The sequence below is a fragment of the Amblyomma americanum genome, chromosome 2, assembly GCF_052857255.1.
Source record: "Amblyomma americanum isolate KBUSLIRL-KWMA chromosome 2, ASM5285725v1, whole genome shotgun sequence".
Lineage (NCBI taxonomy): Eukaryota > Metazoa > Arthropoda > Arachnida > Ixodida > Ixodidae > Amblyomma > Amblyomma americanum.
In genome coordinates this window covers 104,297,619-104,318,810 of record NC_135498.1, presented here as the reverse complement: position 1 = coordinate 104,318,810, position 21,192 = coordinate 104,297,619, and the positions used below count along the sequence as shown (strand labels likewise).

At 43.7% G+C, this 21,192-nt stretch overlaps 1 protein-coding gene, 1 long non-coding RNA gene and 1 pseudogene across 3 annotated transcripts in view; 2 read left to right on the top strand and 1 right to left on the bottom strand.

Annotated features, from left to right (window-relative positions):
• Positions 1–921: 921 nt before the first annotated feature.
• LOC144121706 (transmembrane and coiled-coil domain-containing protein 6) overlaps positions 922–21,192 on the bottom strand; it is a 52,027-nt gene continuing 31,756 nt past the window's right edge. The window contains exons 9-12 of one of the 2 annotated variants that reach the window (XM_077655055.1): positions 18,559–18,666; positions 8,474–8,642; positions 7,751–7,842; positions 922–1,274 (exon numbers count right to left, since the gene is read on the bottom strand). In XM_077655055.1, coding sequence (XP_077511181.1) covers positions 1,122–1,274; positions 7,751–7,842; positions 8,474–8,642; positions 18,559–18,666 — 522 coding nt within the window. In that variant the 3' untranslated portion in view covers positions 922–1,121. The remainder of the gene's footprint in view (positions 1,275–7,750; positions 7,843–8,473; positions 8,643–18,558; positions 18,667–21,192) is intronic. The other variant, XM_077655056.1, reaches the window with a different exon arrangement.
• LOC144121707 (uncharacterized) overlaps positions 11,880–21,192 on the top strand; it is a 29,509-nt gene continuing 20,196 nt past the window's right edge. Inside the window, exon 1 of the long non-coding RNA XR_013312676.1 lies at positions 11,880–11,952. This is a non-coding gene — a long non-coding RNA (uncharacterized LOC144121707). The remainder of the gene's footprint in view (positions 11,953–21,192) is intronic.
• LOC144118521 (uncharacterized) lies at positions 11,990–12,952 on the top strand (annotated as a pseudogene).

The window sequence follows — 21,192 nt, the reverse complement described above, 5'->3', positions numbered from 1 at the left end:
AAGACGGGTCCCGTCAGTCTGAAGCAAGAGGTGGGTTGACTCCCAGACTCCTTCTGCAAATTACACGTCATCCTTTTTCACACTTGGGGACAGGATTTTCTGCAGAGGAGAACAGAAACGGGAGCCAGTTTACTATTCATGCAGTCGAACCCCATAGGAAGCGGCAACAGTTCACTCGCTCGTATCAAGTTCGTGTAAATGGGTAGCGACTACTGGTTTCGTGTCGCCCATGTTGGCCTGAGGTCGTTTGCCGATAGGTGGCCGGGTAGGCCAATGTTGATCTTCAAGCTCTGTGGCCAAGCTTGGCTTGGACATTGAGTAGTTCAGACTCCTCGGACCAGGCTTTGGCCAACCACAGTTTTGCCTCTTCAGAATTTGAGCGGTGATCATGGCAGTTTTTCACAATTCTTCTGGGATCTCAATCATGGTTCACAATACTACAAAAGTATAGCAGAACTAGTTTGCATTCCAATTACAAGTCACCATGTAGAAGGGCTTGACAAGCACCACAATATAAGATTCAATAACAACTGAAGATATCTGTATCACAGGGCCATTAAATACGTGCGACTGGCCAAGGTGGCCCAATGGTTTTTGCGTTTAGCTGCTGAGCCCAGGGTCATGGGATCGAATTACAAAAGCAGCGGCCGTATTTCAATGGAGGTGAAATGAAAAAGACACCAGCATGCAGTGCCTGTTAAGAACCCCAGGTGCCAACAACATAAGATGTGGCCTAGTTGGTTCTTCTGTGTGTGTTCAAACAGCATGTTTGTTTGGTAGGAACCCCGTGTGGTTGGAATTAACCTGAAGCCCTCCACTATGGCATCTTTCATAGCTCGTATGTATGCCACTTAAGGATGTTAAACCCTGCTAACCACACCGTTAAATGCATGTACTAGTACAAAATGCTTCACCACTGAACTGACTAACTGTTGTGAACTTTATTATAAACATATCCTACTACACAAAACATGCTATTCACAGATAAAAAAGGCAGGAAGAAGAGGGGGAAGCAGGAGGGCAAGGCCCAAAGGCTGCATGAGCACAAGAAGGCGTGCCATGGCACTTGCTGTCTTCTACACAACCCTTATGAACAGTCCTGTTATGAGCGAAGAAACTTGCTAGGGAAGCTGAAGTATTTCCAGCAACTTTTGGCATTCGCTTTGGTGCTCAGGAGTCATTTGTTGTAGCTGTGCCAAGACGGCCAAGTTTCCCTTGAGGCTGTTCCTGAAGGTTGGCAGTGATGTGGCAACCCTTTGCAACAGTGTGAGGACCTGGGAGAAAGAGGGGACCAAATGTACAACAGATGCCATAGACTTTTGCACGTTTTTGTGCACAATGCAGTCATGTCATAGCACATGAGGTTCCATAGCGCAAAAAGCAGGGACAAGTCAGAACACAAGTGCTAACTATGACTGAATGCTTTATTAGCGCTTAGAGGGTTTGTGAAGGTACAAATCAAAAGCAGGGTGACCATATGAAGAGTTCAGGAAAGCATTCAGTGGAAGTTCTATGGAACCTCATGTGAATTACCCACTAGCCTGAACCATCACCCTTCTAGATGTCACAGCAGGCTCCCTTCAGGATAAATGTGACAGGGCCTTGTGAATTGTTGCGCCCATCAGATACAATTAGCCTAGCAGAAGTGCCTTAAATATCAGCTTCTTTAAATATACAGACCTGGCCATCACAGTACGGAGCATGCTTTGGCAATAAACCTCTTCTCACGCCTTATACAGGGAAAATTAGGAAGCACTTTATACATATGTTGGTGCATGCCACTGGTGCGCTCGCAATGAACCCAAGAAACCATCACATCTTCTCTACGGAAGGTTTGAGAAAATTTCGAATATAGAAGTGTGCTCTGTTATATTTTGGCTGCACCTGTACATAGTCTTTTAGTAGGTCAGTAATGAGAACAGCTTAACTGAAAAGTGCGTTAAAGATTGTTTAGTAAGAATCTCAAAAGAAAGATATTTTCAGGAATTGCACACTGCTCCTGATGCCAAATATCCAGTTTTGGGTTTTCCCCTTCTGTATGACAACACATCCCATCCCAAGCTGGCTTCACTGCTATGCTATGCACCAAAATAATGGCAGAACAGCCTGTTTTTGAAATAAAATACAGTGGTGTAGTTATGTGTTTTGTGGCAGACATGGTTTCTGTGACTATGCAACATGCACATGTAAAGTGCAAATACAAGCATCCTACTTTGTCAAAAGATGCTGAGGAGCCCCGTACATCTTCACTTCTGTCCGTTCCTGTCTGAAAATGCATCTGCATGCTCTGTCCTGCCTGCCAGGGCATGCAGATGCATTGCTAGCTGTATGGTGAAATAGTCTGGTATAAGCAACTGCAGTGTGCTTCGACACAAAATAAAATGAGCAAAGGGAAAGTGGGCATTGAAGTGGGCATGGACTTAGATGCTTGGGGAACCTTAAAGCACTCAGACTCCGGGGTTCTGAACTAAGTTTCAGAACCTCTGACATAAAGGAATGCAATAAAGGTAAAATTGTCTTCTTTCCAATCACAAAAGTTGTGAGACAGGGTTTTGAAGTTGCCACTTCAGAAAAGCAAACTTTATGTTCCTGTTTCTGAAGTGGCAGCTTCAATACCCTGTAACTCAAACTCTATGATAGGCACGATGATAACTTTACCGTTACTGCATTTCTTGGTGTCATGAAACACAATGGCATACAATTCAACAAGTTCCCTTCAGTAAACTTTCTTGAAAGTTCTTCACAAAAAACTTGCACACAATTATGCAAGTGCTCAAGAAATTGTTTTCCATGTAATTAAATGACATAGCTAGAATTGGCACACAAAAATACATGTTCCCCGAAAAGCTCATAATTGTGACTACATTATTAAAATTTTTTTTCCAAGACCAGGCTCCCCCCTTAAGTGCAAAAAGCTCATTATTTACAGGCATGGTTGACTACTACAGTAGAATCCCTCTGCAGTACAGCTGCCCAGACCAACAAATACCTTTACTATATTCGTTGTTGGTGATGGCATGGCTCCAAGGATGTTGTCTGGTAACTGTTATTTACTAAACATGTAGTGTTGGCATAAAAAAGAAACACATAGAAATGCTTTCCATTCTGCTCTAATCATGTCCTTTTTTTTTGTGCTAATGATTTATGCAGTTACCACATTTCATGTTATCATGTTTTTCATTTTGTCTAAGTCTTAGGGAATTTTTGCATCAGCACAAATATAATGTGACCACAGATATAACGTGAAGAGGGAGTTCAAGTCCATATGAAAACAAAAGCTTTGCGCGGACACGACATGCCTGTGGTTACTGAGGATGTTCAGGACATTAAACCCCACATACCATACCATTAAATGCAAGCAGTACAAAATGACTAAGAAACATGCGCGACACAATCGAGCGCAACAGAACCACCTCCCACAAAGTGTTGCCGCATTTGCTGCCACTGCTTCGTGCTGCCCACTATTCGTACACACCTCCCTTTCCCATCTCCCTTCTCCTGACTCACCTTTTTCCCTTGCCAATGACCTGCAATGCCTTTCTTCCATGTTCATAGTCAGTGCTCTTTTTTTCTGGAGCGCTCCGCACACTTTGTTTCTGTGACACCAAGGACTTCAAAATGTTGGCTTCTCCTTGGAGCTCACAGGCCTGGTGATTAAGCCATCTCAAAAAGTGCTGTTTTACCGTCTTCGATATCTGTCTGACTTCAACTGTTGGCTTTGCGATTAAACGGTTACAGGTCTGTTCCTCTGACATGTACTAGACTGTGCGCAGCGACGCCGTTGTTCAGTGGCAAGTACATCACCATGGTCAAATGCTCTTTACTATTGTTGTGTCCCCTGTGCTGTGTACCCTTCTTTCGTTCTGTTCTGTGTCACCAGTGTTCTTTTCTAACGGCCACTTTCCCCTCTTCGCGCGCCGTCGCGAGATGCCCCCAACGGCGGGCCCCTGCGCCCTCTTGTTCTGGGAAGCCACTCCCTCTTGTAGACGCCCCACCATCCCCTCTGTCCTTCGGGCGGCAGTTCGGCTTAGGACTCGGTCGACGCTGGTCGCACCCTCTTTAGTAGTAAGTAAACAGTGTGAATTTATCGCATGTTTTTTGCTGCATTACCGGACACGACAACTATAAACGAAAAAAAAAATGACACCTGTGGAAGGCCGGGACTATGGTTTCACTTTTTTGTACTGCCTTTCTATCTTATAGGAATTTATTAAAGTGGGATTCTACTGTACATAGCACTCTGAGCTGCATGTTACTTCAGAAGGCAATGCGAAGTGCTTTCAATGCTTCTGAGCAAATTTAACAAATCTACGAACTGCGCCTGAACTTCCATAACTGCCACTTTCGCTCTCTGTGCCAATAATGATCACTATTTTTCTATTCTTTCACTTACTGATAGGTAGCTGTAGCTTTGGAGAACAACACCGATTTGGTGTGCCAACAGAAAACAAAGTAGGTCCAATTTTTTTTTTTTGGCACAATGAAAAGCTTGCTGTCTATGGTTTTCAATTCCGCAATGTATTTGTTAGAAATCCTGCAGAAGTCTTTTACTGACTTGGCGGAGCTTGCGGGGTACCATCGACATCCTGGTCCAGGGAGCGTCGGCGTCCTGCGTCAGCCGTGAGTTCTTGGCGTGCATCACTCGACCGTGCCCCAGCCTTTCAGACCCGAAATGACCTCGCCGTTGTTACCCCCCCCCGCCCCGTCCCCCGCCCAGACCACTCAACACGGCGAACTGAACCCGAAGCAAGGACCTGACCTATCGACCCAACCGGCCCGAGACACCGCTTATATCTGAAGACACCGTTCCCCTGCCCAGGCCGTCTGCTGCGCCCTGGGGCCTCGACCGTCGGCTTTTGGCGACCTGTGGCACGGGAGCTTCAAGACCAGGAATTATTCAGCCATCTCATTCATTGTGGCAGCCAACACCTCACCCCTTTCTTGTTCCTGTCCAATCATCCTCTTAAGCCCTTAACCGCTTCGCGCGTCTCTTTGTCACTGATCGGGACGATCGCTCGGTGGCCCCGGTAGTGTGATGAAGAAGACAATGAACAGTACAGTGGCGCGGGCAGGAGCGCTCGCGCTAGGCCAGCAGCCATTATATCATCTCATTGCCATCAATCATCGTGTCTCTTTCTTCGGCTGGCCGCCACGGAACAATATTTCGATCAGGGCATGTGCCAGTTTCTACACCCCTTTCTATGTGCCCCTAATGCTGGAAACCAGGATCAGTGAGCACGTCGGCAATTGCACACCGGCGACAGTGATGTATCGAAAAGCCCAAAACTGTTACAGCAGAGTGACGTGCGGCTTGTCAACAAAGTTTTAGTGGACTCTGGTTACTGCTTCATACTAGAAATGGAAAACACTGTGGCACCATCTCGTGACAAAAGCTAAAAGTTAGGATTGTGTTAGGATAGGAGAGGAAGCTATGATAGGAATATTGAAGCGAATAATTTGGTATTTGATTCGGGCTTCGAAGCAGATAGCATTATTTGAAAGCCGCGAATATTTTCAAAGTATCTAAGTTCTAGAATTCAGAAAAATAAGCTGCTGGATGAAGCTGTCGACAGTCTTATGTAAACTCAGATGTTCCGTGCGATCACACCACTCTGGATGTCAGTATGCGTTGTGCACATGGCGTGCCAGTCGCATCCAGGAATTGGGCCTTCGACGGGTGTACAGATTGGTACATCGCCGACGAATGCATGTGCACATGCCGCGGTGGGAATTGCGTGTGCTGGCACACAGAAGGCCCAAAAGACAAAGGTTATGAAAAAGGCAAGAATGCACAACTACCAACGTGACAGAGGCGAGCGCTCCGTTGGCATAGTCTTCTGTATTTGCGGTGTCCAACTTTGAAGTTGTGGTACCTTATAGCATACACCCTTTCACAGGTGAAATTCAATGAAAAAGTTGGCACCGCAAAGTGCTTTGATCAATGTTTGCGTCAAACAGCATCGCCATTTTCTTGCGCTCACGATCTTGGCATAGGGGCATGCCACTTTCGCGCTTCTCTTGTACCTTTCCGCGCGTTTAGATGAATGTACCTGCCTCAGAAAAATTTTCATTTAAACCTTCTCGCCAAGTATATGTGCACTCTGATCCTTTACGCAGCTACGTATCTGGCAGTGCAAGAAGGTGTGATCACATCTCCATGCGTTTGTGCTGACGAATGCCAATGACGTGCTTCCGTCCAGAGCAGTACAATGCACAATGCTGTGAGGTTGGCTTACGCAAAGACCCATCACAGAACTCGTGGGTACCTTGTCTTCTGATTGCTGTACGACGGCATGCCACTTGTCACTTTCGGCACGTGTGCGGTTCATGATTCAGATGAGAGATTCAGTTGATCTTCAGGTTTCGCCAGTTCAATGAAGTTTAAATGTGTTCGCTCTACAAGAGTTCAGCAGATGAGAATGAATCTCAGTCTTCGAAGAGAGTTCGGCATGCTGCGCCATCAGCGCTGCCTACGCTGATATCTTTTGACTTTTGTATAACAATAAGGGCAACTCCGGCATGAGCCTACTCCAGTGACTCAGGCCATAGCCTTCTCCAGCAGCGGTACTAGCACACAATCACACATGCACAGTGCGGTCACGAGACAGTATGCTGTATACATGAGGTTGGAGAAATGGCGGCATCGGATGAGATGTGTCCAAAATATCAGCGTCCGGTAAATTTGTGACGAACTGTTATATTTAAAATCAGCAGCATGTAAAGAATTGCATGGTAACGGTTTGAGACTGTGATGTTTAGTGCACTTTGACTTGCTGCTGTTTGAACATTGCCTAATGCAAGTTTGAAAGCATTTATTTTATTTTGTTTCATTATTTTTATTTCAGTTGCCTTAGTGAATTGTGCAAACCCTGTCTTTTGGTGCATGCTATTAAGCTCTAAGGAATTGCCTTTTCTTCTTTTACTACTACATTTCAAATTGCAAACAAACGTATTTACATGATTGTAAGTGAACCTATTTTTCAAACTTTGAAAATCCGAAGCGGCGGGGTCGACTTAAAATCGAAACCAAAGCATCACACCATAAATAAAGGCGATACAAACGAGATATTACTATCATGTAAACAGGGTATTTGCTGTGATTTAAAAATATCTGCTTCGCTTCAAAACTATTAGAACAAAGCTATTCGCTTCGCATTCACTTCAAAATGAAAATTCAATATTTTCACATGCCTACTAAAAGCACATCATTGGTGATGTGAAGAGAGCATTGCTTTTCATTGAAAGGTGCACTGGAAAAAGTGTAAATTATAATAAAGCATAGCGAACACTCTCAAAAGAAAAGAAAAACACTGTGCATTTAAAAGAAATCTGCGATACATTAGCAAGATGGTCACATGGTGGGCTACACCAACAATGGCAGGGTTTCACTGCAAGATGGCACTTCAGTTTGTTTTATGTGATTTTCAATGCCAAATTAAAATTGTAAATCCTTATTTCTTGGATACTGGAATGCTCAATGATTACAATATGAGGAAAGTTCTTTTAATTTCCACCAAAATTTCACGACATGTATAGGCCAGTGGTAGACCTCTTTAACGCAAACTAAACTCAGAGCTGTCTCGTTTTTGCCAACTGCATGAGAAAATGAACAAGATGACGACTCCGTGAAGCTTTCTGTCCACATAGCTGCTCACCCAGTGGATTAGAAGGAACCCAATTAAAACAGCAGCTCTGATGATAGGTGGTTAGTTCACTAAACTAGTACTGGTAGTGAGATGTAACATCACACCTGTGGCACACAGGCAGCTCCTGGGGTGAGCAAAGGAACAATGCCATTGGTGGCAGCACAGATGTCAGTCAGGTTGCAGAGGGCCAGGGCTCCTGAGGAAAACACAAAGTAATGGAAGATTTGCAAGAATCCAATGTAAACTAGTACATATATGTTTACCACACAGAGTAGCCATAAAGCAAAGTGAGGCAGCAGAGGGGCATAACACACACTGCCTTGTTTTTATAGTAAGTAAAGCCCATAGCTGAGTGCCATGGCCTCATGAGTTGGTAGCTATTAAGCTCTAACCCTGAGCACGAGTTTGCAGGTTCATTACTCAGCACTGGTAGGTGCACTTCAGTCAAGAAAAAATGTACTTTTAGAAACAAAAGTCTTCAGGACATGCAAAAAGCAATCTAGGCGGACTGACGACATGTCTGCCAGCAACCACCTCATTTCACTACCACACACTACAGCCCGTAAGTCAGACTTTTGCCTCCGCACATGTGGTACTGATTCACTGGCTAGCAACAGATATACTTGCTTCAAATACTGCTCTTGTGTCCTGGACACTTTTGTACCTCAATGCACCTACATACCCCTGTGCATGGAGGGCCCAGTGTGGTGCACATCACAGAAATGCCTGCCACATACCGCAGAGCACGGGTGGCATGCAGAAATGTGTAACTCATTTATTTTCAGTGGAGCTAAGCGAGGGACCAAGAGGAAGAAGGAGCTGCTCACCTGAGAGGCAGTGCATGAGCCAGAGGGCCTCCCTGCGCAGGTGAAGGAAAGGAGCGTTTAGCAGGCAGCCAAGGGTGGTAGTTATGCCCGGTGTTCTGCTCACGGCCACTGCCAGCTTCTCCCACCGACAGCTCCAGTCAGCCAGGCACACCAGAAGGGACGTCAGGGCCTGCAACAAGAGGAGAATGAGGACGAGGAGGAAAGATGACCATCCCTCATTGCAGCGACCACCCGAAGAAGCAGGGCAGGTAGTGCGTGTGCCAACCCTTCTTTCTCCTGCAGTAGAATCTCAATGATACACATCTCATGGTGTTGCGAATAATACCCTATCATCCGAAATTCGTATCATTTAAAAACAAACAGCGTGCGAACGAAGAAACAGGAGAAATGCATCGAAGCAGATCTTCTTGTGGCTGACAGGATCTATTTACAGATGTGCTGCTTCTCACTGCTTGCGGTGTGCATGACGTGACTGGTGATCGCGGCATTAGTGATGTTTGGGCCGAATACCACCGATCACTGTTTGCGGTTCGTACCGGCCGACTAGTGATATGTGGGCAGTGCTTAGTGCACGAGGATGTGGCCACGGTTTGTGTGCTCGTATAATTTACAGTGGAGAGGGAGAGTGTTCAGAACACCCGAAGTTTTACTGACTGTGCAAAACGCCCTCTGGCCAGGGAAGTTTACGAATTTGTATCATCCTGAAATTCATGTCATCAAGATTATACCATATTAAACTACTTGTTTGTCCACATTAAAGCTTTGAACCAAGGTCGCATCTTGAGGTCTACTTCAATGACCATAGTACTGCATTCAAATGTTCAGTGGCAGTACTTGCTTTGTTCTTCGAACAGAAACGGAACACTTTAGAATGTTCAAACGTTTCACTCTTGAAAAATCGAGGTGACAAGCCAGGGGATGCTTGCTCCCAACAGAAAACTAAACTAGCAGATTCCTGATGGTACTAAGATTTGAACCCAGCACACTGCTCGTATGAAACGCTGCACCAACAGGACATCACTCTGATCAGACTTTGCATGGTAAAAGCGTGGTACCTCTCAAAAAAATTATTTTTGTGACAAATCACTGAAGTAGCACAGAAAGAAAAAAAGAATGTCTGAGAAACATGAAGTCCACATTGTCATCATCTTCCCACTCTAAAGACTAGGCACTGAAGGTTGATGAAGTTCCAGTAGTCCCTTAAAGGAGTATAGACATCTAATTTTGGTGGCATGTTTTCTTCTCTGCAGTGATGCAGAAGACACTACTACGCATGAATCACCATGCGATATTCACTTATGACTGCTAAATAATTTATAATCGAATTTTTTCTGTTGTGCTGTTTCGGTTTCGGTTTCTACTGCCGAATGATGGCTGTGACGTCAAAGAGTGCTTTTATGTCAAGTAAGGCATACAAAAACATCCATATAATCGCTGCTTCATCGTTTTAATTTACTGCAGTACTGGAGCCAATCTTCCTCAAGAGCTGGAATGACAACGAATATGGAAGCAGCTACGATATGGACGTTTTTCACGTCTCACGTGACCTGTAAGTACAAGTTGACATCACAGTGCTCATTCGGCTGTTGAAACTAAAACCATAACAGCACGAGAAAGAAATGCGATTATAAATTATATAGCGGTCATAGGAAAATACCAAGCGGTAATCCAAGTATAATAATGCCTTTCGCAACATTATAGACAAGAAAGCACACACCCAAAGTTTTGGTTTCTATACTCCTTTAAAGCATGATAAATGAGCAAACAGTTCAGTTTATTCGGTTTTCAAGTCCCAAAGTGACTCATGCTATGAGGGATGCTGTAGTGGAGGGCTCCATATAATTTCGACCACCTGGGGTTCTTTAACGCACACTGACATTGAACAGAACATGGGCCTCTAGCATTTCGTCTCCATCGAAATGCGACCGCTGCGATTGAACCTGCATCTTTCGGGTCAGCAGCTGAGCAACATAACCACCGAGTCGCCGCGGCAGCACACATGAGCAAACCTGATACGCCATATAAATTGCAGAGCTAACAATAGGAGGAGGTGGGGAGGTAAGAAAATATAAAAAGAATGAAATCGCTAGAAGCACGTGAACAATCATTTACTGTACTCCTGACCCCATGTGCACCGATTTCCATATTCCTCAAATTGAGGTCCAAGTATCTTCTTTTTGCTGTTCAATGGACTCTTCGCAAAACTCTGGAACCCAACTGCTCTGTATAGTGAAAACCCCTTCACCATGGTGGCCAGACCAGTTTAAGGACAGAAACAGGATGCACGGCTGGAGACTCCTATTGACAGATTAATGCCGCACCCTTTTCCTGCAGTCTTCTGCCCTTTGTTCCTGCCCTGATAAAGGGATTAAGCTCCCAGGCCACTGTTTTGCAGGTACAATTCATCCTCACAGCTGCAGTCATACAGGAAGGGTGAAAGCCAACTGTGTCAAAGCACTGTTCATCAGTATGAGCACAGCATAAGGCGTTGCCGTGGTAAAGGGATTTTTGCTGTGCAGGAAAGAAGACATATAGAGTTTTGCAAAAGGTCTATAGGTGTTCAAAACACATACAGCAGAAAAGTGCAGACTAGGAAAAGACAGATGCTATAGCCCTTTGCAGGACAATGGCACGCATGTGCCCTGCTTGCTTCAAGTGCCGGCAAACTGAAATTGGTGGTCCTGCATACCATATATTTGTGTGCTCAATACCACTGAACTAACAAATTAATCATTCAGCAGCTTTCGACAATAGGTAACATTGGTGCTGTCTGTGTCTTCACAAGCATAGGTGTATAGTTCAGCGAGACCCATTATGGTGAGAAAAATAAAATTCTAAAAATTGCTGAGCTTTTGAGCTTTTTCCATCAGTCAACTGCCTCACCATACTTTTTGAAGCAATAACCAATGCTAATGCAAGTTTTCTTATAAGTCGATAAAACTAAGACAAGGATGCTTACGTTATTTGAGGTCTTCTTACGAAGTCATTGGCCTAAATATGCAACCATTTTTTCTAGAGAGCCAGCAGTCGGAATGGCTTGAAAGTGATGTCATTCAATTTCCAGAACCATTCTCAGCGTGTACATGTGAGGCGTGCATACAGCTTGTGCATTATAACGGATAAAATATGGAAATCAGTGCAAAATCAGTGGGCGTGAGAACAGCACCAGGATGCGGCCACCTAATCCGCTCTGTTTCTTCGTCCAGGTTACGGCATGGGCTCTGTTCAGCAATGCGCCGCTATTGTCACCTACCCATGAGATCAGCAAGCTGCCCTGCCACTTCAACAACACTTGTGATGCTGCATGCCTGCAAGACAGGCACATTTTCATCGCCGTCCCTCCATCGCATGAAAGATCCAGATCAACAGCGACATCATTTGCTGCCTATATGAACAGCTGGCGGGCCCCCGGCGCCCTTAGTGGGCGTGAGAACAGCCCCAGGATGCGGCCACCTAATCCGCTCTGCTTCTTCGTCCAGGTTAGTTCTGTTACTTCCCTGTACGCTAAGAAATCTAATGACGTGTGCCTGTTGCTGTTCCCACGCCCGGGAGTTTTGCTTTGTGTGTTCAGTGAATGCTTTGATATTGTAAACCAACCTCTGGCGTTGTCCAGGGACGTCGAGCTCAACCCTGGGCCTAACACGAGGCATCAGGTACAGGACTTTCTTCCTGACGTCCAGTCTAAGCAGTTGGAAGATATGTTTGCACTCGAGACTTTGAACACGCGAACTGCGAAAATGCAACTGGACCAAAAGGCTTTCATAAAGTCTATTGATGATCTTAACAAGTCCCAGCTGAAGTTAGAAGAAGATTTGAGGAAAATGAACAAAAGATTAACTAACGTTGAGCGCAAAACTGTTACCATTGACGAAACCGAGAAGGAAGTACATCCTTTTCAGCAGTTAGTTGACCAACTTTCTAGTGAAAACTCTCAGCTGCGCGCCCCTGTCTGAACTTGAAGACAGGCAGCGACGCGATAACCTTCTGTTCTATGGCATACCTGGCGCGCAATCAGAGTCCTGGGCTCAGTCAGAAGAAAAGCTAGTCAAGGTTCTTTCATCCTGCTTGGAAATTCCGTCCTCTGAAATTTTGATCGATAGAGCGCACAGGCTCGGTAGGTTCGCATCGGAAAAATGTCGACCAATTATTGCCAAATTTTCATCCTTCAAGGTAAAGCAGAGAATACTGCTTAACTGTTCTAAGCTCAAGGATGAAAAAATTACGCTTAGCGAGGATTTTTTTTTCGCCACCCGTCACGCTAGAAAAAAACTGGTCGAATTTGGCAAATCCCAGCCGCTCACTTTTAAGCTTCGCTTCAATAAGCTTCACATAAAAAATAAATGCTACTCCTACAATCACTCTGATGACTCCGTTCATGAAATTCCAAGCGCCTTCCTGTTGCCAACCAACCGTTCTGAGGACCCTACGAATGATACCCACAGCGCCTCCGCGCCACCGACCGAACTTGTTACCAATTAGCACTGCGCGAGGGGCAGTGGAACTAAGTCCCCGGCCATTACCCCACTTTCTTTTTTGTTCACAAATATTCGCAGCATAATACCTAAACGAGATGATCTTTGTTCTGTAATTGATGCTTGCGATGCTGACATTGTATGTCTTACTGAAACCTGGCTATCGGCGAAGATAGATAGCTGTGAACTTCTTACCTGTAAAAAGAGATATAACATTTATCGGTGCGACAGGGGTTCTAGATGTGGCGGAGGCATGCTCGTAGCTGTTGCTGATACTGTTATGTCTTTTCCGATCCATTTTGTAAGCGCGTTGGAACTTGTACTGGTTGAAATTCGCACATGCTCTAGAAAATTGATAGTAAGCGATTGCTATCGTCCGCCGTCTACCTCCCCCACCTTTGTAAACGATCTTCATGATGTCATTCATATGATTACAGTCCGTTATCCGAGCAGTCCCTTTATCTTACTGGGTGACTTTAATTTCCCCAACATAGTGTGGTCTAATGTGAGTTCTTATTGTGAACCTTTTTCAAGTGAATGCGACATGTTCTTGAATTTGTGCAGTGATTTTAACTTATCCCAGCTTGTAACGCAGGCAACTCGTATTTCACCCACTGCGTCTAATATCCTCGATCTGGTACTCACCACATTGCCTGATTTTTTCCAGCCCATATCATACTTGCCAGGGTTAAGTGATCACCTACTCCTTCATTTTGCTTTGACCTGCGCAGTTCCCCATCAACGTAACCACAGTAAATATATCCATGATTACAAAAATGCTGATTTTGATGCTATTAACCTTGAACTGTCTGTTTTTCTAGACCATTACTTGCTAAGCTTCCATGACCGCTGCGTGAATGCTAACTGGGGCCTGTTTAAAGAAAAAGTTGCTGCGCTCACTGAAAAATATGTTCCACGCTTAGTCATCACCTCTAACCGTCAATCACCATGGTTCACTAAATCGTTAAAACGGCTCTGTAATAAGAAAAAATGCATGTTCCGCTCAGCAAAACTAACCGGTTCCCAAGAACGTTGGACTGCTTATTAGGCCACGGCCCTTGAATATAAAAGTGCACTGAAGGATGCCAAAGATTTGTTTTCCAATGACACATTACCTTCCCTTTTGATAAATAACCCTAGGCAATTTTGGAGTGTAGTTAACAAAAAAGACAATTCATCCGTCAGCCTTAGAGACTCCAGTGACCAACTAATTCATCCTAATGAATGTGCAAATGTTCTAAACAGTGTATTCGTTTCAGCTTTTTCCAAAAATCAGTGTTCGGTAACCCCTGCATATAACAGTGCTGACTTTTTACCGATGGATTCTATTGTCTTTGATCCTGCTGGAGTGGAAAAAATAGTCGAAAAAGAAAAGGTTTCTTCATCATGTGGTGTTGATAACACTAGTTCTAAGTTCTTGATTAAAACCAAAGTATACAGCGCAATAATACTCTCTAACCTATTTCAGCAATCTCTTGAAACAGCATGTATACCTGATGACTGGAAGGTTGGGAAGGTGATTCCCTTGCATAAATCTGGTGATCAACATTCCCTGCATAATTATCGACCCATCTCACTTACCAGCATTCCGTGTAAAATCATGGAGCATGTTATTTACTCTCACCTTGCATCGTTCCTTGATTCTAATGCCTTTTTTACGGACAGTCAACATGGATTTCGGAAGTGGTTTTCTTGCAAAACACAGGTTTTAACCTTCACACAAGATCTAAACTCATTCCTCGACAGGGGTTCCGTTGTCGACTGCATATTCCTCGATTTCTCAAAGGCGTTTGACAAGGTCTCTCATCAACTGCTTTTTTTTAAACTTAGTAAACTTAACCTCGACCCTAAAGTTCTTAGGTGGCTGCATTCGTTTCTCACTAATCGTTCACAATTTGTCACCGCTAATAATGTTTCTTCCTTCACTTCTCCAGTTGGATCTGGAGTACCACAAGGCTCTGTTCTAGGGCCTCTGCTTTTTCTTATATATATCAATGACTTACCTGACAATCTATGTTCAACAATAAATCTTTTTGCTGATGACTGCGTCATATACCGCGAAATTAACAGTGACTCTGCTATAGCTCTTCTTCAATCGGATATTGATCATGCTCTTGAATGGACTAACAAATGGAACATGGAACTAAATATAAAAAAGTGCAAGTACATGCAGGTTTCTCGTCGTAACACCACATTGCCTTCATATCGTCTTAATAATTGCAGCCTTGAGTCAGTGCCTTTTTACAAATATTTAGGTGTCTTCATTTCCCATAATCTTTCTTGGAAAGTACACATAGACTATGTAAGCAATAACGCTAACCGCATGCTGGGCTACATACGCCGTAACTTTAATCTTTCTTCTAGCTCCATAAAACTGCTTCTCTACAAGTCGTTGGTTCGTAGTAAACTAGAATATGCTGCATCTATCTGGGACCCCTATCAAGAGACACTAATATACCAACTCGAATCTATACAGAACCGTGCGGCCCGTTTCATTCTCTCGAATTATCACCGTAACTCTAGTGTCAGTGCCATGAAATCAAGCTTATCACTCCCACTACTGTCGCAACGTAGAAATATATCCCGCCTTTGTCTATTCCATAAGATTTACTACGATAACCCCATCCTCAAGAGAAAATTTATAACGCCACCTTGCTACGTTTCAGCTCAGATCGATCATCGTCATAAAGTTGGTATTCTTTCATGCCAAACAAACCACTTTTACAACTCATTCATCCCCAGCACATTGGCACAATGGAATCACCTTCCCCGATCGGTCGTCGAAATAAGTGACCGTTCTGTGTTTAAATCGGCTTTAACTAACTTGATGGTAACATAGTACATGTAATTCTTGCGCCCTGCCGTTTATTCTTTTCAGCTTATGTGGTAGTTAAAACAGACCTGGTCTGCGTGGTATGCTTGTTTGCGTGGTATGATTACTTTTTTGCTTACTTTTATTCTTTGCTCATAATTTCGTGTTAAATGACCATTAATTTGTTTGATTGTATTTGCTGTAACCTACTGATTTGCGCGAGCCATATTCTTGTTCACATTTTTGTGTTACTTGTGACTGCTGTTCCTTTGTTATTTTGTCTATTGTACCCCACTCCCCTCTGTAATGCCCTCGGGCCCTGAGGGTACTGAAATAAATAAATAAATAAATAAATAAATAAATAAATAAATAAATAAATAAATAAATAAATAAATAAATAAATAAATAAATAAATAAAATGCAAGATGCTTCACATGTCCCCATCTTCAGTTCAGTCCTGCATCATTCTACAAGTACTCGATCACTGGTTTGAAAATGTGTCACATGTTGCAGAACTGCTCCATGTTCAAGGCAGATGGTAACTAGCGCTAAAGACAAGGACAAAAGAGAGACGGACACCACGAACGCTTGAACCTAAAGCTCGTGGTGTCCGTCTCTCTGCTGTCCTCGTCTTTAGCGCTAGTTACCATGTGCCTTGAATCTAAAGATCACCAACAAGCCTAGCTTTCCACTTTAAATGCCTTACTTTCTAGTATATTGGGCCCTGTCCTTCACCCTTCTTTATGCGTGAACCTTCCCCTAGCGCTCGTAGTGTCCGTCTCTCTGCTGTCCTCATCTTTAGCGCTAGTTACCATGTGCCCTGAATCTAAAGATCACCAACTAGCCCAGCTTTCTGTTTTAAATGCTCCATATTGTTGTGAAGTGTTGACTTGTTAATTCAAACTCACCTAATTTGAACATGCCACTTATCCAAACTGACAATTTGGTACCACCAACATGAAGTGTATTAAAAAGCTCCCCTTAATTTGAACTCAGCGCAATTCAAACAAATTTTCAATCCCAAAGAGTTAAAATTAGAATGACAGTCAACTGATACAACGTAGCAGTCCTATGAAAGAGTGCTTCTGCGGCCAACCTAGGCAAAAACAAGCTTGCTTTAAAATTTAACAATAAACTCGCACTTGTTTGTCGATAGTGGTAGCCTCAAACGGTCTTGTTTCTTGGAGTAAACGTTGTCTGGCATTTGATAACATCTAGTATGAAAGTGGAGTGCTAGCTGAATGACAAACTCTGGTTAGAATTTCAAATCTATGACATCAGCAGTGAAGACACTCGTACAACAGGCAAATAAGGAAATCAAATGCATAATTTTACGCAATAAACATTACAGGAAAACAAGACCCAGCAATTGTCATGATGCTTATGCAGAAAACAAGCTATAAAAGTTTGCCAGTCACTGTTGCTCGAGTTTTAGTTGATAAAACTGTGCCCTTTGCTCTTTTCTTTTTGCTCATTAATTTCGTCACCAATGTGGTAAAGTGCTTTAAATATGTAATAAATTTCTTAACTTGTGTAATAGTGAAAAGTGAGGCCAATGAGGCACGCTCTTTCCACGGAGCCATTAACCGCCTCTTGTGCTCTTGATTTGTTGGTAAGCAGGACAGGAAAGGCATGTAATGAATGTGCAGCTGCTAGAATAAAATTCTACTTATGCGATTGAATTCGATTTTTACCACCCACTCACCACCATGACAAAAATGAAGTGCAAAAAAATTGAAATGTAATCAGAAGGAAATCATTACATCACCCCTTGCTTTCTGTGGATAATGTGACACCCTATTACCACACTCACATGTCATAATAGGGCCTGCCATTGCAGACACAGCCATAAGCAAATCGCTTTGCGCTTGAAATGTGTCCATCAGTCATGTGTTCTCAGTGATATCTGTTAACAAATAGCACCTCATATTTACATAGGTGTTTCCAGTCCGAGAAAAGAATATTTTATAGGCTCGGTGCCTGACGGCAACCGCATTCTCATAACCATGCAAATGTTCCACTACAGTGTGGAAAGTTGTCATTCCCATTTTCACTGTGTATTGCTGGCACCGCACAACTCAAGCAATGGCACTTAGCAGCTATTCTACTTTGTTATATTAGTGGAGGCATCCATGTAACAGCGCTTCTAAGACATACTGTTAATTTTTGACCACAAAACGCAGACAGCAATGTCTGACTGTGCTGGCAAACCGCTTATGAAATGGAGCGAACAATGTGGTTCCAAGCGCGTGACCCTTCTTAGACTACCACAAAATACTGAGCACCTGCTTACGCTCGAATAAGCGCCCACCCTCGTTTTCTTGCAGTTCTGAATTTTCCTTAAAATCCTAGCAAGTGCCCATGCCCATATCCCAGTGATGTAAAACTACTGGAAAATTTACTATCGATAATACCGATTGTTTTTTTTGAAGCGACTGATAGTGTAAAAAAACTATCGATAATAATATTAATAAAATTTTATTTCCTCTTTAAAGTACAAATGCGGGCCTGCCAAACCCTCAGAAGGCTTGAGTGGTAGTGCCCTGCAGCAGACAGCATATAAACCATGCACCGAGCAGACAAGTTGCAAAAAAAAAAAAGGATGTGAGAAGAAAAATGGGTTTCAAAAGAGCAAACGCAAAATACACACAAAAGGAGAGAAAACAAAAACATGTAAAATACTGGAACTAACAATGTAATTTCACAAGACAAGCTTTCACTATCTTTTTGGAATTAGCAGAAAATATTTCTTTGAGCAACCGGTTAAGAATAGAAGGAACAATGTTTTCGAAGATGCTCACCATAACGGGTTCGCACTCTAGGCACGAGAAAACGATTGCGAGTTTGCAGATCTTTAACAGGAACATATGGTGTACAAAAATTGCTTGTCCAGATGTGTTTAAAAACCACTGTTTCAGAAAAAAAGATGAGAAAAGTCAGGCATATGTAAAAGTTCAAAAGCGCTACTATTTTCATCTCGTGCCTTACCATGCAACACTGATTTAAGGGTAGATTTCAGTATGCTGTTGACCTTCTTTCGCCAAAAGGCATAGCAGAAATAAAAGCAGCAAATACCATAGCGTACCACACAGTAGGCTAAGGCGTATACTATTTGCTTGCGTACATACATAGGGCAAAAGGTCTCAACAGAGTGCAGCAAACATGCAACTTTCCGGAGCTGAGAACAGACAAAAGACAAGTGGGTATTCCAAGACATGTCGGAATCGAAGAATACTCCTAAGTATTTGACCGTTGACACAGGCACGATTGATGGACATTTGCAATGAGCACAATCTGGTCTGTGCAAACGAATTAACACATCATTAGAAATTACCTTTAAATAATTGTGAAAAAATACAAATAGTGTTTTTTATTGGTAACATTAATTAAGTTATTGCTGAACCATTGTTGCTGAACCATTCCATAACTAACTCGCTGTTGTGTTGGATAAAAGATAACGCCGTCATATAGTCCTTGTGTCTAGCAACTAAGAGCGTATCATCAGCGTATTGAAAAACATGGTACAGTTTGCAGACAGAGCTCACATCATTGACATATAAATTAAACAAAATAGGTGCAAGTATGGATCCTTGAGAAACGCCGGAATTTATCTGCAGCAGGCAACTTCTATATTTACCTAATGCAACGAGCTGTGAACGATTGGATAGATAGTTAACAAGAGGAGACAGAAAAGGACCCCTAAACCCATAATTGTGGAGTTTATCTGACAAAACAACATGATTAACCAAGTCAAACGCCTTGGACACATCCAAAAATAAAGCACAAGCAAATTCATTTTCTTCAATGCAGCTGTTTAGAAGATCACATAGTTCATCAAGCGCTTTCAGCATACTACGACCCTTAATAAACCCGAACTGATTACCAGAGAACAGGTCATGAGCTTCAAGAAAACTGATCATCGCTGTTGAAATATGTTTTTCCAAAACAAGCACAATGCATGGTAGGGTCGAAATATCACAATAATTTTCAACTTTATCTTTTACTCCATTCTTATAAGTTGAGCCCGCTTATAACGAACAGCGTCACGTGGCGTCCGTTCGTTATATCCCGAAGTTTGTAGTAAGTGGACCACAGCTTTAAAGACAGCTGCTTGTCAAAACACTAAATTTTTTCTTTGCAAAAAAATCCGTGATGGACGTCTGTTTTTGCAGCGCAGATCCGATGAGGGAGGTTTTGAGTTTATTTAAAGCAGAAGCGTGCTCTTCGCCCAGGCCCTTGGCACAGAAAAGTTGTCTGAGGCTCTCTATGTAGACCATTGCTACAGGTGCGCTTATGGGTGCTGGCTCCGAAGTTTCATCCTCATCCGATTCTTCCACGTCACTCTCGTCCCGCACTTCAGAAACGATGCCCTTGTCCGTGCACGGTTCCGCGGTGTCGGCGTCGTCATCGACAGGAAAAAAAATCATTCCAACCAATGTCATGGCCCCCCATGTCGGAGTCGACGACGCGCTGCCACAAATTGCCGCCGGGCTGGTCATCTTCCGAAGCGTCAGGCCCGGCATCAGGCACTCGACGAAGCCGGCCTTGCAGAAGCAGTTCCGCTCACCAGTGGCAGTGGTGGCGCACAGGCCGCTTTCATCATCTCTACCGCTGAATACAATGGAAATGGGCACGGTGTTCCCGTCTGCCATACCGAATTACAACCACAGGGCCCGAGATTTGAAAGAAGCCAACGAAACGTCCACAACACAACAAAAGTGACAAAAGCGCGCGCTGGGGAGAGTCCTATGAGGGGCATCCGTGAGCGTCAGTGCAGCCACGTCTTGGCTCCCATGTCTTGGCTTCACGGAGCGTGGCCTCCGCGATTGGCATTGGCAGCGGCGCGGTTGATTGTGGAGGCCATGCGTGGATTTGCAAGAGAGTGAGGAGGAGGAAGTGAAGTTGCGAGGAGGGGCGGGAGGGCAATCTTGGAAGGCGCGTCGGCGGGGAAAGGGTAGCTCGCCTAAAGGAGCTGCGAAACACTACTTGAACGGATTCTGGTTACACTTTATGTCGATTCTTTATGTCACACAGACGATGAATCAAAAATAATTACAAGAATCGATGCATAGGAACGGGAGTTATTCAATGAAGAAATTTCAAAATACAAGCAAATAAAATACTGCTCTCAACTCGATTTTCGCACAACTTCCCATTCCCATTTCACTCTCCCAATGATGACACTTAGGGGGACCAACCAAAGTAGCCTATCTGACCTCGTTGCGGAAGTTTGCACTCCATGGTTGCCTGTTCTATGTAACTCATTCTTGTCAAGGCTGGCAGCGCCATTTGCATGATTCACAACCATGTGAACGTCCAGTTGACCCAGCGATGCTTCACCGTCCCGTCGGCGGCGCAGAACGGAACACTGATAAGTGACGTTCCCTGACTTTTGGATCTGAACTCGAGCGCGAGATACTGAGACGGTGTGATGG